Below are 14924 nucleotides of genomic sequence, written 5' to 3' on the forward strand. Positions count from 1 at the left end.
CTGACCGGCCTCCCCTACCGTCTCTTTAAATCCCCCGCTGGCCACCCTGCCCACTGACCCCTCCCCCGCCACTCCACAATCTCTTGCCTTCGCTTCTCGCTTGATAAAGTGTTCCTTAGCGCTGCTACTCCTTTCAAAATTCCCTTCCCCATACTCCGCCTCTCCCACCCGACCACCCTCTCCCTCTTTATCAATAGATACTCTTATTTGACAATTGATAGGTTATGTCCATTTTGAAAGAAAGCTCTTTCGTCATTTACAGGATCTGAGTGTCGCTGGGTACGTCCAGTATGTATTATCCATCCCTAAATACCCCCTGAATAATAACTGTTATTTGCATCAAACACACACATAACATAGTGACATTTGCACCATAAAAGTGCCAGGCGATGACCATCTCCAACAAGAGAGGATCTAATCATCGCCCCTTGACATTCAATGGCGTTACCATCGCTGAATCCCCACAATCAACATCCTGGGGGTTACCATTGATCAGAAACTGAACTGGACCCAGCCGTATAAATACTGTGGCTACCAGAGCAGGTCAGAGGCTGGGAATCCTGCGGAGAGTAACTCACCTCCTGACCCCCCCCCAAAGCCTGTCCACCATCTACACGGCACAAGTCAGGAGTGTGATGGACTCTCCCACTCGCCTGGATGAGCGCGGCTCAGATATCACTCGAGAAGCTCGACACCATCCAGGACAAAGCAGCCCCCCCCCCCCCCGCTCGATCGACACGCTAACCCCCACCTTCAACATCCACTCCCTCCACCCACCGACGCACAGCGGCAGCCGTGTGTACCGTCTACAAGATGCACGGCAGCCACTCGCCAAGGCTCCTTCGACAGCGCCGCCCAAACCCACCACCTCTACCCCCTAGAAGGACGAGGGCAGCAGATGCCACGGGGAACACCCACCTCGCCCGCACACACACACACACACACACACCATCCTGACTGGGAAATATCTCGGCCGTTCCTTCACTGTCGCTGGGTCAGAATCCTGGAACTCCCTCCCTAACAGCACTGTGGATGTACCTACACCACACGGGGACTGCAGCGGGTTCAAGGTGGCGGCTCACCCACCATCTTCTCGAGGGGCAATTAGGGGTGGGGAATAAATGCTGGGCTCGGCCAGCGACGGCCACACAATCCGTGAATGATTGAAAATATAGTGGATCAATAATCACAAGTATCCTGGCACCAGGGTCGCGGGTCACCAGGGTCACGGGGCACCAGGGTCACAGGGCACCAGGGTCAGGGGGCACCAGGGTCGCGGGTCACCAGGGTCACGGGGCACCAGGGTCGCGGGGCACCAGGGTCACAGGGCACCAGGGTCACGGGGCACCAGGGTTGCAGGGCACCAGGGTTGGGGGCACCAGGGTCGCGGGTCACCAGGGTCACGGGGCACCAGGGTCACAGGGCACCAGGGTCACAGGGCACCAGGGTCACGGGTCACCAGGGTCACCAGGGTCGCGGGGCACCAGGGTCACAGGGCACCAGGGTCATGGGGCACCAGGGTCGCAGGGCACCAGGGTCACGGGGCACCAGGGTTAGGGGGCACCAGGGTCGTGGGTCACCAGGGTCATGGGGCACCAGGGTCGCAGGGCACCAGGGTCACAGGGCACCAGGGTCACAGGGCACTAAGGTCACGGGGCACCAGGGTCACAGGGCACCAGGGTCACAGGGCACCAGGGTCACAGGGCACCAGGGTCACGGGGCACCAGGGTCAGAGGTCACAGGGCACCAGGGCGCGGGGCACCAGGGTCACAGGGCACCAGGGTCATGGGGCACCGGGGTCGCAGGGCACCAGGGTCACGGGGCACCAGGGTCAGGGGGCACCAGGGTCGCAGGACACTAGGGTCACAGGGCACCATGGTCACAGGGCACTAAGGTCACGGGGCACCAGGGTCACAGGGCACCAGGGTCACAGGGCACCAGGGTCGCGGGTCACCAGGGTCATGGGGCACCAGGGTCGCAGGGCACCAGGGTCACAGGGCACCAGGGTCACAGGGCACTAAGGTCACGGGGCAACAGGGTCACAGGGCACCAGGGCACCAGGGTCACAGGGCACCAGGGTCACGGGGCACCAGGGTCAGAGGTCACAGGGCACCAGGGTCGCGGGGCACCAGGGTCACAGGGCGCCAGGGTCACGGGGCACCAGGGTCAGAGGTCACAGGGCACCAGGGTCGCGGGGCACCAGGGTCACAGGGCACCAGGGTCATGTGGCACCAGGGTCACAGGGCACCAGGGTAATGGGGCACCAGGGTCACAGGGCACCAGGGTCACAGGGCACCAGGGTCAAGGGGCACCAGGGTCACAGGGCACCAGGGTCCTGTCGTCCTGCGTCATGTTGCGTCGGGGCTGGCACGTTGAAGGAGGCCACTGCGCATGGGCGGATCCCGCGGTGCCCAATTTGCGCCGGGATCGGCACCTGGAGTGGCGCTCACCACTCCAGCGCCGTGCTGGCCCCCTGTCAATCCCAACAGGTGGGCAATGGTGTGTTGGCGAAAATGCAGTCAGTGGAGGATAATACGGTGGTTTTACGCTGGTGACAAATGAGGTACATGGAAATCGCGCTCTTGTTAACGGTGATGTGCATCCTCCTTCCTGACACTAGATATCGCCAACAAGGTTCTCCTGGCCCTCTTCACCTGTGAGATGCTGCTCAAGATGTACAGCCTTGGCCTCAGCGCCTACCTCGTCTCATTCTTCAACTACTTTGACTGCTTTGTGGTGTGTGGCGGCATTGTGGAGACCATCTTGGTGGAATTTCAGATCATGCCTCCGCTGGGCATCTCGGTCCTCCGCTGTGTGCGCCTCCTGAGGATCTTCAAATTCACCAGGTGAGGCGTCCGGCGGGTTTCCCTGCTGTCCCCAAATCCATGGCCTGAGTGGCCTCCGCCGGCGCTGCCCTGCTCGCTGATTGGCTGCAAAGCCGTTTAGCGATTGGACCCCGCCCCGCTCCATCCTTCACTCCTCGTTGGAGCTGTTGGCCGAGGTCATTCAGAGATCAATTGCATGTGACTGGCCACCTCACCCCGCCCGTGATCGGCAGCCAATCAAACTCTGCTGCTTAGGTCCTGTCCTGCACCAACTCCCGTTCACTCCTCTGGCCCTCGGTCCAGCAACCACTCCATTCAAACACTCTCATTCTTTCTTTTCAAAGCCCTCCATTGCATTTGTCACTACAATGTGACAACCCTCCCTATCTCTGTAACCTCCTCCAGCCCTACAACCCTCTCCCTATCTCTGTAACCTCCTCCAGCCCTACAACCCTCCCTATCTCTGTAACCTCCAGTCCCTACAACCCTCCCTATCTCTGTAACCTCCTCCAGCCCTACAGCCCTCCCTATCTCTGTAACCTCCTCCAGCCCTACAGCCCTCCCTATCTCTGTAAACTCCTCCAGCCCCTAGAAACCCTCCCTATCTCTGTAACCTCCTCCAGCCCCTACAACCCTCCCTATCTCTGTAACCTCCTCCAGCCCTACAACCCTCCCTATCTCTGTAACCTCCTCCAGCCCCTACAACCCTCCCTATCTCTGTAACCTCCTCCAGCCCCTACAACCCTCCCTATCTCTGTAACCTCCTCCAGCCCCTACAACCCTCTCTATCTCTGTAACCTCCTCCAGCCCCTACAACCCTCCCTATCTCTGTAACCTCCTCCAGCCCCTACAAACCCCCCTATCCCTGTAACCCCCTCCAGCCCCTACAACCCTCCCTATCTCTGTAACCTCCTCCAGCCCCTACAACCCTCCCTATCTCTGTAACCTCCTCCAGCCCCTACAAACCCCCCTATCCCTGTAACCCCCTCCAGCCCCTACAACCCTCCCCATCACTGTCTCTCTCTCTCTGTCTTCCTCTCTCTGTCACTATCTTTGTCTCTCTCTCTCTCTATCTCTCTCCCTGTTTCTCTCTGTCTCCCTCTCTTTGAATCTCTATCTCTCCATCTCCCTCTCTCTGTCTCTCTCAGTTTGTCTCCCTGGCTCTGTCTCTCTCTCTCTCTCTGTCTCCCTCTCTCTATCTCTCTGTCTGTCTCACTGTCCCTCTCCTTGCCCCCTCTCTGTCATCCTCTCTGTCTGTCTCCGTCTGACTCTCTCTCTCTCTCTCTCTCTGTCTCCATCTTTCACTCCTTCTTAAAAAACAATCTCGTTGAAATAACATTAAGGGCGGGATTCTCCATCCCGCCTTCCCTATTTCCCGGTGCAGAGCTCCCTCTCCGGCAGCGGGATTCTCCATCCCGCCTTCCCCATTTCCCGGTGCGGAGCTCCCACTCCGGCAGCGGGATTCTCCATCCCGCCTTCCCCATTTCCCGGTGCGGAGCTCCCACTCCGGCAGCCGGATTCTCCTTCCCGCCTTCCCCATTTCCCGGTGCGGAGCTCCCACTCCAGCAACGGGATTCTCCATCCCGCCTTCCCTGTTTCCCGATGCGGAGCTCCCTCTCCGGCAGCGGGATTCTCCATCCCGCCTTCCCCATTTCCCGATGCGGAGCTCCCTCTCCGGCAGCGGGATTATCCATCCCGCCTTCCCCATTTCCCGGTGCAGAGCTCCCTCTCCGGCAGCGGGATTCTCCATCCCGCCTTCCCCATTTCCCGGTGCGGAGCTCCCACTCCGGCAGCGGGATTCTCCTTCCCGCCTTCCCCATTTCCCGGTGCGGAGCTCCCACTCCAGCAACGGGATTCTCCATCCCGCCTTCCCTGTTTCCCGATGCGGAGCTCCCTCTCCGGCAGCGGGATTCTCCATCCCGCCTTCCCCATTTCCCGATGCGGAGCTCCCTCTCCGGCAGCGGGATTATCCATCCCGCCTTCCCCATTTCCCAGTGCGGAGCTGCCTCTCCGGCAGCCGGATTCTCCATCCCGCCTTCCCCATTTCCCAGTGCGGAGCGCCCACTCCGGCAGCGGGATTCTCCATCCCGCCTTCCCCATTTCCCAGTGCGGAGCGCCCACTCCGGCAGCGGGATTCTCCATCCCGCCTTCCCCATTTCCCGGTGCGTAGCTCCCTCTCCGACAGCGGGATTATCCATCCCGCCTTCCCCATTTCCCGGTGCGGAGCTCCCTCTCCGGCAGCGGGATTATCCATCCCGCCTTCCCCATTTCCCGGTGCGGAGCTCCCTCTCCGGCAGCGGGATTATCCATCCCGCCTTCCCCATTTCCCGGTGCGGAGCTCCCTCTCCGGCAGCCGGATTCTCCGTCGCCCGTCTCTTCCCCGAATAGCGGCAGGAAGTCATTACACCACGGAGTGTGGCCTTACGGCCCCTCGAGCCTGTGCTGGCTCTCCTCTGGAGCGATCCACTCACTTCCATCCCGCCCACCTCTCGCTCCCTGTCGCCCTGCAGGGTTATTAACCTCGGCTGCCCCGGCCAAACTCCTTTAAAACCCGTTCACTGTCCCTCCTTCCACCATCCCTGCGAGCAGAGGGCTCCGGGCAGTTGGGAATCTTCGTTGTTACGGCATGCCTCTGATTTAAGCCACTCCGAAACGCCTCCCCCTGTGTTTATTCCGTTGAAGCTGAGGTGTTGCCTCACCCCCGGGTCCGTCCTTTCCCCCCTCTCCCCAGACACTGGGCGGCGCTCAGCAACCTGGTCGCCTCACTGCTCAACTCCATGAAGTCCATCGCCTCGCTGCTGCTCCTCCTCTTCCTCTTCATCATCATCTTCTCTCTGCTGGGGATGCAAGTCTTCGGCGGAAAGTTTAACTTCGACGACACCCAGACCAAGAGGAGCACCTTCGACACCTTCCCTCAGGCTCTACTGACTGTCTTCCAGGTAGGCCCGAACGCCGCCCATTGAAGGGAGGATGTGGGAGGGAGGGAGGGGGAGGGACGGAGGGAGGGGGAGGGACGGAGGGAGTGGGAAGGACGGAGGGAGGGGGTGGGAGAGTGGGAGGGAGGGAGATGAGTCGCCAATCCGCCTGAGCAAAGAGCTGGGCTGAGAGGTGGCAAATGGAGTTTAATGTGGAGAAGTGTGAGGTGATTCACTTTGGAAAGAATAACAGAAATGCGGAATATTTGGCTAATGGTAAAATTCTTGGTAGTGTGGATGAGCAGAGGAATCTCGGTGTCCATGTACATAGATCCCTGAAAGTTGCCACCCAGGCTGATAGGGTTGTGAAGAAGGCCTATGGTGTGTTGGCCTTTATTGGTAGAGGGATTGAGTTCCGGAGCCATGAGGTCATGTTGCAGTTGTACAAAACTCTAGTACGGCCGCATTTGGAGTATTGCGTACAGTTCTGGTCGCCTCATTATAGGAAGGACGTGGAAGCTTTGGAACGGGTGCAGAGGAGATTTACCAGGATGTTGCCTGGTATGGAGGGAAAATCTTATGAGGAAAGGCTGATGGACTTGAGGTTGTTTTCGTTAGAGAGAAGAAGGTTAAGAGGTGACTTAATAGAAGCATACAAAATGATCAGAGGGTTAGATAGGGTGGACAGCGAGAGCCTTCTCCCGCAGATGGAGGTGGCTAGCACGAGGGGACATAGCCTTAAATTGAAGGGTAATAGATATAGGACAGAGGTCAGAGGTGGGTTTTTTACACAAAGAGTGGTGAGGCCGTGGAATGCCCTACCTGTAACAGTAGTGAACTCGCCAACATTGAGGGCATTTAAAAGTTTATTGGATAAGCATATGGATGATAAGGGCATAGTGTAGGTTAGATGGCCTTTAGATTTTTTCCATGTCGGTGCAACATCGAGGGCCGAAGGGCCTGTACTGCGCTGTATCGTTCTATGTTCTATGTTCTAAATGCGGCCTCACCAAATGCACCGATCTTTTTGACCGAGGCCCCATCTGCCCAGAGGCGCAGTCAGTCTCGTGCTCGGACACTTGTGACATTGTGCGGCAGTGAAATAATCCTAAACCCCAGGACAGGCATTCCTCTGACGTCCATGCTGAGGGAGCGCCGCACTGTCGGAGGGTCAGTGCTGAGGGAGCCCCGCACAGTCGGAGGGTCAGTGCTGAGGGAGCGCCGCACTGTCGGAGGGTCAGTGCTGAGGGAGCCCCGCACTGTCGGAGGGTCAGTGCTGAGGGAGCCCCGCACTGTCGGAGGGTCAGTGCTGAGGGAGCGCCGCACTGTCGGAGGGTCAGTACTGAGGGACGCACTGTCGGAGGGTCCGTGCTGAGGGAGCGCCGCACTGTCGGAGGGTCAGTGCTGAGGGAGCGCCGCACTGTCGGAGGGTCAGTGCTGAGGGAGCACCGCACTGTCGGAGGGTCAGTACTGAGGGAGCGCCGCACTGTCGGAGGGTCAGTGCTGAGGGAGCCCCGCACTGTCGGAGGGTCAGTGCTGAGGGAGCGCCGCACTGTCGGAGGGTCAGTGCTGAGGGGGCGCCGCACTGTCGGAGGGTCAGTGCTGAGGGAGCCCCGCACTGTCGGAGGGTCAGTGCTGAGGGGGCGCCGCACTGTCGGAGGGTCAGTGCTGAGGGGGCGCCGCACTGTCGGAGGGTCAGTGCTGAGGGAGCCCCGCACTGTGGGAGGGTCAGTGCTGAGGGAGCGCCGCACTGTCGGAGGGTCAGTGCTGAGGGAGTGCCGCACTGTCGGAGGGTCAGTGCTGAGGGAGCGCCGCACTGTGGGAGGGTCAGTGCTGAGGGAGTGCCGCACTGTGGGAGGTCAGTGCTGAGGGAGCGCCGCACTGTCAGAGAGTCAGTACTGAGGGAGCGCCGCACTGTCGGAGGGTCAGTGCTGACGGAGCCCCGCACTGTCGGAGGGTCAGTGCTGAGGGAGTGCCGCACTGTCGGAGGGTCGGTGCTCAGGGAGCCCCGCACTGTCGGAGGGTCAGTGCTGAGGGAGTGCCGCACTGTCTGAGGGTCAGTGCTGAGGGAGCGCCGCACTGTGGGAGGGTCAGTGCTGAGGGAGCGCCGCACTTTCGGAGGGTCAGTGCTGAGGGAGCGCCGCACTGTCGGGGGGTCAGTGCTGAGGGAGAGCCGCACTGTGGGAGGGTCAGTGCTGAGGGAGCGCCGCACTGTGGGAGGGTCAGTGCTGAGGGAGCGCCGCACTGTCGGAGGGTCAGTGCTGAGGGAGAGCCGCACTGTGGGAGGGTCAGTGCTGAGGGAGCGCCGCACTGTGGGAGGGTCAGTGCTGAGGGAGCGCCGCACTGTCGGGGGGTCAGTGCTGAGGGAGAGCCGCACTGTGGGAGGGTCAGTGCTGAGGGAGCGCCGCACTGTGGGAGGGTCAGTGCTGAGGGAGCGCCGCACTGTCGGAGGGTCAGTGCTGAGGGAGCGCCGCACTGTCGGAGGGTCAGTGCTGAGGGAGCGCCGCACTGTCGGAGGGTCAGTGCTGAGGGAGCCCCGCACTGTTGGAGGGTCAGTGCTGAGGGAGCCCGCACTGTCGGAGGGTCAGTGCTGAGGGAGAGCCGCACTGTCGGAGGGTCAGTGCTGAGGGAGCGCCGCACTGTGGGAGGGTCAGTGCTGAGGGAGCGCCGCACTGTCAGAGAGTCAGTACTGAGGGAGCGCCGCACTGTCGGAGGGTCAGTGCTGACGGAGCCCCGCACTGTCGGAGGGTCAGTGCTGAGGGAGTGCCGCACTGTCGGAGGGTCGGTGCTCAGGGAGCCCCGCACTGTCGGAGGGTCAGTGCTGAGGGAGCGCCGCACTGTGGGAGGGTCAGTGCTGAGGGAGCGCCGCACTTTCGGAGGGTCAGTGCTGAGGGAGCGCCGCACTGTCGGGGGGTCAGTGCTGAGGGAGAGCCGCACTGTGGGAGGGTCAGTGCTGAGGGAGCGCCGCACTGTGGGAGGGTCAGTGCTGAGGGAGCGCCGCACTGTCGGGGGGTCAGTGCTGAGGGAGAGCCGCACTGTGGGAGGGTCAGTGCTGAGGGAGCGCCGCACTGTCGGAGGGTCAGTGCTGAGGGAGCGCCGCACTGTCGGGGGGTCAGTGCTGAGGGAGAGCCGCACTGTGGGAGGGTCAGTGCTGAGGGAGCGCCGCACTGTGGAGGGTCAGTGCTGAGGGAGCGCCGCACTGTCGGAGGGTCAGTGCTGAGGGAGCGCCGCACTGTCGGAGGGTCAGTGCTGAGGGAGCGCCGCACTGTCGGAGGGTCAGTGCTGAGGGAGCGCTGCACTGTCAGAGGGTCAGTGCTGAGGGTGTGCCGCACTGTCGGAGGGTCAGTGCTGAGGGAGTGCCGCACTGTCGGAGGGTCAGTGCTGAGGGAGCGCCGAACAGTTGGAGAGTCAGTGCTGAGGGAGCGCCGCACTGTCGGAGGGCCAGTGCTGAGGGAGCGCCGCACTGTCGGAGGGTCAGTGCTGAGGGAGCGCTGCACTGTCAGAGGGTCAGTGCTGAGGGTGTGCCGCACTGTCGGAGGGTCAATGCTGAGGGAGCGCCGAACAGTTGGAGAGTCAGTGCTGAGGGAGAGCCGCACTGTCAGAGGGTCAGTGCTGAGGGAGCGCCGCACTGTCGGAGGGTCAGTGCTGAGAGAGTGGAGCACTGTTGGAGGGTCAGTGCTGAGGGAGCACCGCACTGTCGGAGGGTCAGTGCTGAGGGAGCGCCGCACTGTCGGAGGGTCAGTGCTGAGGGAGCGCCGCACTGTCGGAGGGTCAGTGCTGAGGGAGCGCCGCACTGTCGGAGGGTCAGTGCTGAGGGAGCGCCGCACTGTCGGAGGGTCAGTGCTGAGGGAGCACCGCACTGTCGGAGGGTCAGTGCTGAGGGAGCGACGCATTGTGGGAGGGTCAGTGCTGAGGGAGCACCGCAGTGTCGGAGGGTCAGTGCTGAGGGAGCACCGCACTGTCAGAGATGCTGGTTTGATCAGGATGATGAATGAATGCAGCGTTCCCTCAGCCCACTTTTGAGAGGATAAAGTTCCCATGGTTAATATTGGGTGAAGGGGGCGGGGAGTGGGGCGTTGAGGGGAGTAGTGAGTTGGGGGGCACAGTCTGATCTCCCCAGTGACCTGGGGTTGGTATTTATTCCTCAGCTAATGTGACTGACAGCAGATGATCTGGGGGCCTTGGCTGTTGTAGGTCCCTGCAATGCAACGAGTTTCCGACATCACAGCCCCTTCATTGGCTGTGACAGTCCTGAGGTGGTGAGAGGGAGCGGGGGAAGGGCGAGTTCTTCACTCGCAGCCCCCCCCCCCCCCTCCCCCCGTCCCCGTCCCCACTATCACAGCGCCAGGGCATGGGGGGGCGGGGAAGGGTGGGGGACTGGGCTGAGTTACTCCTGCAGGGTCACGGGGGGGAAAGATGTGGGTACTGGGCGAGTCCCTCTTGCGAAAGTGGCCACTTCTGAGCTCTGACAGTTCGATCGTTCATTACATTTCGCTCCAAACCCAGGGGTTAGCACTGCTGCTTTACAGGCTTGATTCCCGGTTCGGGTCACTGTCTATGCGGGGTCTGCACGTTCTCCCCGTGCCTGTGTGGGTTTCCTCCGGGTGCTCCGGTTTTCTCCCACAAGTCCCGAAAGACGTGCTCGTTAGGTGAATTGGACATTCTGAATTCTCCCTCTGTGTGACCCGAACTAGCGCCGGAATGTGGCGACGAGGGGATTTTCACAGTAACTGCATTGCAGTGTTAATGTAAGCCTACTTGTGACAATAAAGATTATTATTACTGGTCAATGCGCCTCTCCCTCTGTTCGACAGATCCTGACTGGGGAAGATTGGAATGTGGTGATGTACGACGGCATTATGGCTTTTGGAGGACCCTATTTTCCGGGCATGCTCGTCTCGATTTATTTCATCATCCTCTTCATCTGCGGGAACTGTATCCTTAACTGACCTGCCGTGGCATTGCTCCTGGATGGAGCGGTTATTCATCATAAAGGGACTAGTGTGGTGGCAGCTTTACTCTGTATCTAACTCCGTGCTGTACCTGTCCTGGGAGTGTTTGATGGGGACAGTGCAGAGGGAGCTTTACTCTGTATCTAACCCCGTGCTGTACCTGTCCTGGGAGTGTTTGATGGGGACAGTGTAGAGGGAGCTTTACTCTGTATCTAACCCCGTGCTGTACCTGTCCTGGGAGTGTTTGATGGGGACAGTGTGGAGGGAGCTTTACTCTGTATCTAACCCCATGCTGTACCTGTCCTGGGAGTGTTTGATGGGGACAGTGTAGAGGGAATTTTACTCTGTATCTAACCCCGTGCTGTCTCTGTCCTGGGAGTGTTTGATGGGGACAGTGTGGAGGGAGCTTTACTCTGTATCTAACCCCGTGCTGTACCTGTCCTGGGAGTGTTTGATGGGGACAGTGTAGAGGGAGCTTTACTCTGTATCTAACCCCGTGCTGTCCCTGTCCTGGGAGTGTTTGATGGGGACAGTGTAGAGGGAGCTTTACTCTGTATCTAACCCCGTGCTGTACCTGTCCTGGGAGTGTTTGATGGGGACAGTGCAGAGGGAGCTTTACTCTGTATCCAACCCTGTGCAGTACCTGTCCTGGGAGTGTTTGATGGGGACAGTGTAGAGGGAGCTTTACTCTGTATCTAACCCCGTGCTGTACCTGTCCTGGGAGTGTTTGATGGGGACAGTGTAGAGGGAGATTTACTCTGTATCTAACCCCGTGCTGTACCTGTCCTGGGAGGGTTTGATGGGGACAGTGTAGAGGGAGATTTACTCTGTATCTAACCCCGTGCTGTACCTGTCCTGGGAGTGTTTGATGGGGACAGTATAGAGGGAGCTTTACTCTGTATTTAACCCCGTGCTGTACATGTCCTGGGAGTGTTTGATGGGGATAGTGTAGAGGGAGATTTACTCTGTATCTAACCCCGTGCTGTACCTGTTCTGGGAGTGTTTGATGGGGACAGTGTACAGGGAGCTTTACTCTGTATCTAACCCCGTGCTGTACCTGTCCTGGGAGTGTTTGATGGGGACAGTGTAGAGGGAGCTTTACTCTGTATCTAACCCCGTGCTGTACCTGTCCTGGGAGTGTTTGATGGGGACAGTGTAGAGGGAGCTTTACTCTGTATCTAACCCCGTGCTGTACCTGTCCTGGGAGTGTTTGATGGGGACAGTGTAGAGGGAGCTTTACTCTGTATCTAACCCCGTGCTGTACCTGTCCTGGGAGTGTTTGATGGGGACAGTGTGGAGGGAGCTTTACTCTGTATCTAACCCCGTGCTGTACCTGTCCTGGGAGTGTTTGATGGGGACAGTGTAGAGGGAGTTTTACTCTGTATCTAACCCCGTGCTGTCTCTGTCCTGGGAGTGTTTGATGGGGACAGTGTGGAGGGAGCTTTACTCTGTATCTAACCCCGTGCTGTACCTGTCCTGGGAGTGTTTGATGGGGACAGTGTAGAGGGAGCTTTACTCTGTATCTAACCCCGTGCTGTCCCTGTCCTGGGAGTGTTTGATGGGGACAGTGCAGAGGGAGCTTTACTCTGTATCCAAACCTGTGCAGTACCTGTCCTGGGAGTGTTTGATGGGGACAGTGTAGAGGGAGCTTTACTCTGTATCTAACCCCGTGCTGTACCTGTCCTGGGAGTGTTTGATGGGGACAGTGTAGAGGGAGATTTACTCTGTATCTAACCCCGTGCTGTACCTGTCCTGGGAGGGTTTGATGGGGACAGTGTAGAGGGAGATTTACTCTGTATCTAACCCCGTGCTGTACCTGTCCTGGGAGTGTTTGATGGGGACAGTATAGAGGGAGCTTTACTCTGTATTTAACCCCGTGCTGTACATGTCCTGGGAGTGTTTGACGGGGATAGTGTAGAGGGAGATTTACTCTGTATCTAACCCCGTGCTGTACCTGTCCTGGGAGTGTTTGATGGGGACAGTGTAGAGGGAGCTTTACTCTGTATCTAACCCCGTGCTGTACCTGTCCTGGGAGTGTTTGATGGGGACAGTGTAGAGGGAGCTTTACTCTGTATCTAACCCCGTGCTGTACCTGTCCTGGGAGTGTTTGATGGGGATAGTGTAGAGGGAGATTTACTCTGTATCTAACCCCGTGCTGTACCTGTCCTGGGAGTGTTTGATGGGGACAGTGTACAGGGAGCTTTACTCTGTATCTAACCCCGTGCTGTACCTGTCCTGGGAGTGTTTGATGGGGACAGTGTAGAGGGAGCTTTACTCTGTATCTAACCCCGTGCTGTACCTGTCCTGGGAGTGTTTGATGGGGACAGTGTAGGGGGAGCTTTACTCTGTATCTAACCCCATGCTGTACCTGTCCTGGGAGTGTTTGATGGGGACCGTGTAGAGGGAGCTTTACTCTGTATCTAACCCCGGGCTGTACCTGTCCTGGGAGTGTTTGATGGGGACAGTGTAGGGGGAGCTTTACTCTGTATGTAACCCCGTGCTGTACCTGTCCTGGGAGTGTTTGATGGGGACAGTGTAGAGGGAGCTTTACTCTGTATCTAACCCCGTGCTGTACCTGCCCTGGGAGTGTTTGATGGGGACAGTGTAGAGGGAGCTTTACTCTGTATCTAACCCCGTGCTGTACCTGTCCTGGGAGTGTTTGATGGGGACAGTGTAGAGGGAGCTTCACTCTGTATCTAACCCCGGCTGGAATACTCTGCTGGCATTATTGTTCCTAACTCTTTGTCATGCAGACATTCTGCTGAACGTATTCTTGGCGATTGCCGTGGACAACCTGGCAGACGCGGATGGCGGGGGTGGGAAAAAGGGCAAGAGGAAGGGGATGGGGAGGTAAGACAGCAGACTGTGCGTTCCCTGAGCAAGGCAGGGTCTTCACTGACGAGGCAGCGGAGGGCTGGGAGTTATGGCGCAGCGCCACATGGAGAGGGTGAAGGTGGAACCGCGTGCTGAGGGAACGGCGCCCGTCCCTCGGGGAAAGGCTCTGCGCGACGCCACCCCCAGTCAAACAGCCCGAGGTCACTCGTCGGCAGCGGTGGGCATGGCCCCCTCTCGCGGAGCAGGGGCTGTGACCAGCGTGGTTGCCGGCATTTACCAATACCCTGACCCACTGTGACACCTTGGGCAACCCACCCCTCGCCCACCCCCACCTGCACCCCTCTCCCCTCCCCTCTCCCGCCCAGAAGATTGCTGCCCGAGACAGGAGCCTGGGGAGGATGAAGACCGGGCCTCCTGGGGTCAGGTTGAGAGAAGTCACGGCCCTTCCAAGGCTCAGGGGCAACTGATTGTCCCACAAGAATCAAACTGACTGGGCCTCGGCCGGAATGTTCCGGAGTCTGACACTTTCCTCTCTCTCTCTCCCCCCCCCTCCCTTGGCAGTGCGGACAATAGCAGTGGCGAGCTGGGTAAAGATTCCAATCACATGAAGGTAAGGCTGTCAACTGAAACCTTCTCAAACCAAACCCCATCTCCCTCCGTCCCCAACGGCAACCCAGTCCTCACATCCACTGAAGCACTGTCTCCTCCACCCTCCCTCTCTCTGTAACCTACTCCAGCCTCTACAACACTCCCTATCTCTGTAACCTCCTCCAGCCCCTACAACCCTCCCTATCTCTGTAACCTCCTCCAGCCCCTACAACCCTCCCTATCTCTGTAACCCCCTCCAGCCCCTACAACCCTTCCTATCTCTGTAACCTCCTCCAGCCCCTACAACCCTCCGTATCCCTGTAACCTCCTCCAGCCCCGACAACCCTCCCTATCTCTGTAACCTCCTCCAGCCCCTACAGCCCTCCCTATCTCTGTACCTCCTCCAGCCCCTACAACCCTCCCTATCTCTGTAACCTCCTCCAGCCCCGACAACCCTCCCTATCTCTGTACCTCCTCCAGCCCCTACAACCCTCCCTATCTCTGTAACCTCCCCGTCCCTACAACCCTCCCTATCTCTGCAACCCCCTCCAGCCCCTACAACCCTCCCTATCTCTGCAACCTCCTCCAGCCTCCACAACCCAACCTATCTCTGTAACCTCTTCCAGCCCCTATAACCCTCCCTATCTCTGTAACCTCCTCCAGACCCTACAACCCTCCCTATCTCTGTAACCTCCTCCAGCCCCTACAACCCTCCCTATCTCTGTACCTCCTCCAGCCCCTACAAATCTCCCTATCTCTGTAACCTCCTCCAGTCCCTACAACCCTCCCAATCTCTGTATCCCCCTCCA

General features: G+C 59.1%; 1 protein-coding gene across 2 annotated transcripts in view; it reads left to right on the forward strand.

Annotated features, from left to right (window-relative positions):
• The window catches only part of LOC119955831 (voltage-dependent L-type calcium channel subunit alpha-1D-like), a 72127-nt gene that overhangs the window by 12094 nt on the left and 45109 nt on the right, over window positions 1-14924 (forward strand). Inside the window, exons 4-8 of one of the 2 annotated variants that reach the window (XM_038782425.1) lie at window positions 2621-2846; window positions 5557-5764; window positions 10555-10675; window positions 13446-13542; window positions 14089-14138. In XM_038782425.1, the coding sequence (XP_038638353.1) occupies window positions 2621-2846; window positions 5557-5764; window positions 10555-10675; window positions 13446-13542; window positions 14089-14138 (702 nt within the window). The remainder of the gene's footprint in view (window positions 1-2620; window positions 2847-5556; window positions 5765-10554; window positions 10676-13445; window positions 13543-14088; window positions 14139-14924) is intronic. The other variant, XM_038782424.1, reaches the window with a different exon arrangement.

The sequence above is a fragment of the Scyliorhinus canicula genome, chromosome 21 (assembly GCF_902713615.1).
Source record: "Scyliorhinus canicula chromosome 21, sScyCan1.1, whole genome shotgun sequence".
Classification (NCBI taxonomy): domain Eukaryota; kingdom Metazoa; phylum Chordata; class Chondrichthyes; order Carcharhiniformes; family Scyliorhinidae; genus Scyliorhinus; species Scyliorhinus canicula.